The sequence below is a fragment of the Hemitrygon akajei genome, chromosome 5 (genome assembly GCF_048418815.1).
Source record: "Hemitrygon akajei chromosome 5, sHemAka1.3, whole genome shotgun sequence".
Taxonomy (NCBI): domain Eukaryota; kingdom Metazoa; phylum Chordata; class Chondrichthyes; order Myliobatiformes; family Dasyatidae; genus Hemitrygon; species Hemitrygon akajei.
Genome location: NC_133128.1, coordinates 52,551,684 through 52,557,683, shown reverse-complemented (window position 1 = coordinate 52,557,683; position 6,000 = coordinate 52,551,684). Strand labels below are relative to the sequence as shown.

The following is a 6,000-nucleotide window of genomic DNA, read 5'->3' as shown; positions in this document are numbered from 1 at the left end:
ACTGAGCGACTCAGCCTCAATCACTTGCTCCTTCAGTTATCTTGTTGTGTTTAGTATCTGTTCGCTTTTGTTTTGTGGCTCCTTGTGGTTTGTTATTTTGCAATTTATTGGTAAAGTATCACTTACTGTTAAATTGTCTCTGCTGCTTTGCCTTTGGGTCATGTCTGTGGACTCACTTTTGTGAAATTCGGTTCTCAATGCCATTTGCTTACTTTCATTGTTTGCACAATTTTTGTTCTCTACACGTTGGGTGTTTGACGGTCTCTTTTTTAAAATTGAGTTTCTGTTTTTTTGCTGCCCAAATGTACACATGGTTTCCCTTGAGTTTCTTTTTACACCTCAAAGATACATGGGTTGGTGAGTTAATTGGCTGCCAGAAGTCACCCCCTCAACAGATGAGTGGTAAAACAGATGATATTTGGCAAGAATAGGTTATAGCAAAATTTATTTGGGAAGTGGCTTTGCTGTGTGAGCCGGCATAGACTCATTGCACTGAATGGCTTTAATACAGATTGCAATGAAAAATATGAACATTATCTGCTTTGTTATTGTCAAAGGGCCAGGTTTCAACAACTGGCCATCTGTTTCTCACATGATGAATTGAAATCTGTAGCCAGAGCTAGTCTGCTCCAAGGTTCTCTCCCTACTCTTTGCAGGTTATGAGTAGGAAGTATTTGAAAAGGCATGATTAGGGAAGGAGCTCAAAAGCAGCACATTATTCTTCCTTTTCAGTCCTGAAGAAGGGTTTTGCCCAAAATGTTGACTGCTTTTCGTTTCCATAAATGCTGCCTGATCTGCTGAGTTCCTCCAGCACTTTGTGTGTATTGTAGAGCAATAAACATTTTTATTACTTTGATAGGTCCAGAAAAGGCAATTTTAGACCACAAAAATAACTACCTATCTTCCCCATCCCCAGCCCAGTCAATTTCCTTGCCTACACTACTCCCTCCATTCCATATCCAAATTTTTTTTTCACACAGATATCCCAGAGCCCTTTCCGGGAGCGTGATCGCCAGGTAAAGTTTCGACTCCCCGTGCAGCTGTTTATCGACGCAGCGCGGCTGTTCTGATTACATCAGGGAGTGAGTGGGTCAGTGCGGCCGCTCAACTTAACACGAGTGTGGAAGCGTCTCACTTCAGGCCAGAGTCGGTCCCCTCAGCAGCGCAACCCAAAAACAACCATGCTCTTCGCTTTAAGGAACCTCCTGGGACGCTCGGTTTCTCTGAGCAACAAGTGCTCCGTGCGCTCATTTCGGTGAGTGGCTTTAATTCTCGCAGTGTTGGGAGAGCAAGAACGAAAACGTATGTAGACGAAATGGTGTCCACACTCGACCCCAGTTCTCCAAAGTTATCCATCTAATTTAGGATTTTTCGGCATATAAATAGTGCGTTGGGGTTTTTCCAGCCTACTTTGGGTGATTTTCCGTCTCGCGATGATTGTAATAGGATCTCCAGCATGGCAGGGATTTAGAGGCGAGCACTGCAGCTATGGGTTTCAGTGTGCGAGAGGTCACTGACTTTAGGTGCACTGAACAACGAGCAGGCTAGGTATGCCTTCCTCCACCCCCCCCCCCCCCCCCCGTTTGTTTACCAGAATGACACTTTCAATTTAAAATTCAAAATAAAACAATAACCACGCTGTAGTGGGGGGAGGGAAATCTCTTGGAAGGTCGTGATTTTCCATAAAACGCTTTTTGAAATGTGTTTGTAAATATGTTGTGGTGCATCCAACCAACATGTGTGAGGAATCATCAGAAAACAGAATAATACTTGCCCAAAGCGAGCGCTGTTTGGGTTTGCAGGTTGCTACACACAGTAGACGGGAGAAAATTGGCAGCACTTTTAAATCTTTTTCTGATTTTCTTAACTGATTCGTATCTATCTTCCTTCCGAAGGTAGTGAATCTCGAATTCTCTGCCGCATCGGCTAGTCGAAGCAGGATCATTAGAAGGATTTAAGTGGTATATCGAGGAAAGAAGTATGGGTATGAATAGATGAAGAAAACAGAAACGGGGTCAAGGCCATCATAGAGCTGGGTTGATCTTATTAAATAGTGACTCTGGTGTCTTCCCCCTTCCTTTCCAGTCCTGAAGAAGGGTCTGGGTCTGAGATGTCAACTGTTTATTAATTTCCATCAATGCTGCTTGTCTTGTGTGTTGCTTCGGATTTCCAGCATCTGCAGGAATTTCTCGTATTTATATTTTAAATTGTGGGACATACTTGAAGGGCCTGACAATTTGAAACTTAACACAAAATTTGCACTTTATAACGCAAAGCTGGTCATGTGTATCTTCAAATCTCTTTAATTCAGATGATTTTGCTGAAGGAAACTGCACAACAGCACAGCCTGTCCTGGCAAGTTGAATCACTTAGCAACCTCATGAATTCACCTCAGCAGGCAGGAAAACCTCAAAGTGGCTCTCACATGCACAGAGCAGTGACAGCTTTGCCATTATTGGGGCAAAGATACCTGTACGTAGGTAGTTGAAGAGCTTTCAGTTCATTTCAGATGTTCAACAACAGAGGGTCGTAGGAATGCAAATGCATAGTTCTCATCACAGGTAAATGAGAATGTGTTTGACATCCTGGCATTCTCAATGCCCTGAATGATGTACAAGTGTTGGGCAGTTATATTAGATTGCTACTCTGGATAGGATATATAGGATTGCTACTCTGAGTGGAGACCTGTGACTAGTGGGTGTGCCACAGGGATCAGTGCTGGGTCCACTGTTATTTGTCATCTATATCAATGATCTGGATGATAATGTGGCAAATTGGATCAGCAAATTTGCTGATGATACAAAGATTGGAGGTGTCGTGGACAGTGAGGAAGGTTTTCAAAGCTTGCAGAGGGATTTGGACCAGTTGGAGGAATGGGCAGAAAAATAGCAGATGGAGTTTAATGCGGACAAGTTTGAGGTATTGCACTTCAGAAGGTCAAACGGAGGTAGAACATACAAGGTAAATGGTAGGACACTGAGGAGTGCAGTAGAACAGAGGGATCTGGGAGTACAGATACATAATTCCCTAAAAGTGGCATCACAGGTAGATAGGGTTGTAAAGAGAGCTTTTGGTACATCGGCCTTTATAAATCAAAGTATTGATTATAAGAGTTAGAATGTAATGGTGAGGTTGTATATGACATTGGTGAGACCGAATTTGGAGTATTGTGTGCAGTTTTGGTCACCTAATTACAAGAAGGATATTAATAAGGTTGAAAGAGTGCAGAGAAGGTTTACAAGGATGTTGCCGGGACTTGAGAAACTGAGTTACAGAGAAAGGTTGAATAGGTTAGGACTTTATTCCCTGGGGTGTAGGAGAATGAGGGGTGATTTGATAGAGGTGTATAAAATTATGATGGGTATAGATAGAGTGAATGCAAGCAGGCTTTTTCCACTGAGGCCAGGGGAGAAAAAAACAGGTCATGGGTTAAGGGTGAAGGGGGAAAAGTTTAAAGGGAACATTGGGGGGGGGGGGCTTCTTCACGCAGCGAGTGGTGGGAGTGTGGAATGAGCTGCCAGATGAAGTGGTGAATGCGGGCTCACTTTTGACATTTAAGAAAAACTTGGACAGGTATATGGATGAGAGGGGTTTGGAGGGATATGGCCCAGGTGCAGGTCAGTGGGACTAGGCAGAAAAATGGTTCGGCACAGCCAAGAAGGGCCAAAAGGCCTGTTTCTGTGCTGTAATGTTCTATGGTTCTATAGATGTTAGTGAGGGTGCACTTGAATATTGTGTACAGTGTCTGTCATCTGATGTCAAAATGCTGCTGTTCAACATCTGCTGGGTCCTTCAGTCATGATGTGCACTGGGAATTCAGAACCTAAGTGCAGAGGAAAGACGGGCTCCAATGTAGAGAAGTCAACCAGCGTTTATTCATAAGAATTTCAATAGAGTATTGGTGGCTCAGCCAAGCAACATCACATGAACTAATATTCTCAAAGCTAGGACCCTGCGATAAGTGGGCACCCAGTTAGTGCTAAAACAATACAAGTAACGCAGAATCCCCAAGCTTTTTAAAATAAACTTAACAAGTTTAAACAGAAAACACTAGGAGACCGCATTACAAAAAGTGAGTCTTTCGAGAAAAACACAAGGAACTCTAAACGATTGAAGACTCTCGTTAAACAACAATTAACCAATCCAGAATCTGTGTTCTTCCTCCCCTCCTCCACCTTCTTATTCTGACGTCTTTCCCCTTCCTTTTCAGTCCTGATGAAGGGTCTTGGCCCGAAACATCGACTGTTCACTCCTTTCCACAGATGCTGTCTGGCCTGCTGAGTTCCTCCAGCATTTTGAGTGTGTTGCATGGTTTTCCAGCATCTGCAAATTTTATTGTGTTTGTAATTAACTAATTCAGGTATTTTAAAAACCTTAGAGCTCAATGCTGTCTGGTTCCCCGCACAGGCCCAAAGAGCTTATTACAAGGAGAGAGACTTGGGCAGCTTCTTCACCCAAAGAGTGGTGCATATTTGGAATAAGCTGCCAGGAATATTGCTTGAGGCAATCACATCAGCATCTTCTAAAACTCATCTAGATAAGTACATGGATACAAGGGATCTGGAGAGCTATGGGCCCATTGTAGGCAGATGGGACTAGCTGAGAGGCAGCACAGTTGGTATGGGTGAGTTTGGCCGAAAGGTCTGTTTCCATGTTGTTTGGTTCTATAATTCACACCTTTCTAATTCAAATGGATTGTGTTTCTATTTCTGCTTTGGCTTCTGAAAACGTTATGTCGGGGGCAAGTTGGACTTCAGATAAAATACGTAAGTCAATTAGATTCAAAAAGTCAAAAAATCTTTTGACCCAAGTTAACGTTCCATTTTCATTATCTACAAATTTTAATTGACAGCATTTTTCATTTCTGCCATAAAATCTAGTTTGTATTTTGATGGCTTTTCAGCAGCTATTTCCTGCTTCCTTTTTGGCAGAATAAATGAAGGCAATTTTTTACAAACTTCCAAGTGATATAAAGTTCTGTTTGCAGATGTGGCCAGGTCGTACTAAGTGGTGCTACTCTGAAAGGGCGTCATCTACTGACTCTCAAGGATTTTACTGGAGAAGAAATCAAACAATTCTTATGGACAGCGGCTGATCTGAAAATGAGAATAAAACAGAAAGGAGAGGTAAATGCTAGGTTAATACCATCACTTGTATGATTAATACCGATAATACATAGGTTTATTTATGTCTGCTGTTCTCCTGAGCCTGCCCACTACTTATCATGTTGTCCATGTACTCTTCCCATTTCATTGAGATTTTTCCGACAAAATCAAATATTTTAGTTGGTCTTCCATGATTGGTTACTCTCTTATTAGCAGTACAGCACAGGTACAGGCCCTTCATCCCAACAAGTCCATCTAGCCTGGTTAGTCCTGATTTCCTCCATTTAGCCATAGTCCTCTTAGCACGCCACTCCACGTACCTATCCAAGTGGTTCTTAAATGATGCTACTGTGCTTGCTTCAACTACTTCCTCTGGCAGATCATTTCAGATACTCACCACCCTCTGCATGGAAAAAGTTGCCCAACATAACCCTTTTAAATCTTTCCCCTCTCAAACTAGATCTATTGCCCTTAGCGTTGGACTCTTCCACCCTGGGGAAAAGATGATTACCATCAATAACCATCTATATCTTTGATTATTTTAAACATACTTCCATAAGGTTCTCCCTCATTCTCCAATGTTCCAAGTCTGGCCAAACCCTCCTTATAACTCAGGCCCTCTAGTCCTGTCAGCAACCTCATAAAACTTTTCTGCACTCTTTCCAGTTTAACCATATCTTTGCTATACAGGATGACCGAAACTATACATAGTACTTCAAGTGCGGCCTCACCAATTACTTGTATCACTGCAACATAATGTCCAAACTCCTAAACTCAGTGACCTGACTGATGGGCCAGAATGCTAAACACCAGCTTCACCATCCTTTCCACCTGTGATGCTGCTTTAAATGAACTATGCACTTGTGCTCCTAGCTCCACATGCTCCATTGCACTC

The 6,000-nt window shown here is 42.5% G+C and overlaps 1 protein-coding gene across 1 annotated transcript in view; it reads left to right on the top strand.

Annotated features, from left to right (window-relative positions):
- Positions 1 to 1,003: 1,003 nt before the first annotated feature.
- Positions 1,004 to 6,000, top strand: part of otc (ornithine transcarbamylase) — a 46,442-nt gene continuing 41,445 nt past the window's right edge. The window contains exons 1-2 of the mRNA XM_073045560.1: positions 1,004 to 1,255; positions 4,988 to 5,126. Coding sequence (XP_072901661.1) covers positions 1,182 to 1,255; positions 4,988 to 5,126 — 213 coding nt within the window. The 5' untranslated portion in view covers positions 1,004 to 1,181. The remainder of the gene's footprint in view (positions 1,256 to 4,987; positions 5,127 to 6,000) is intronic.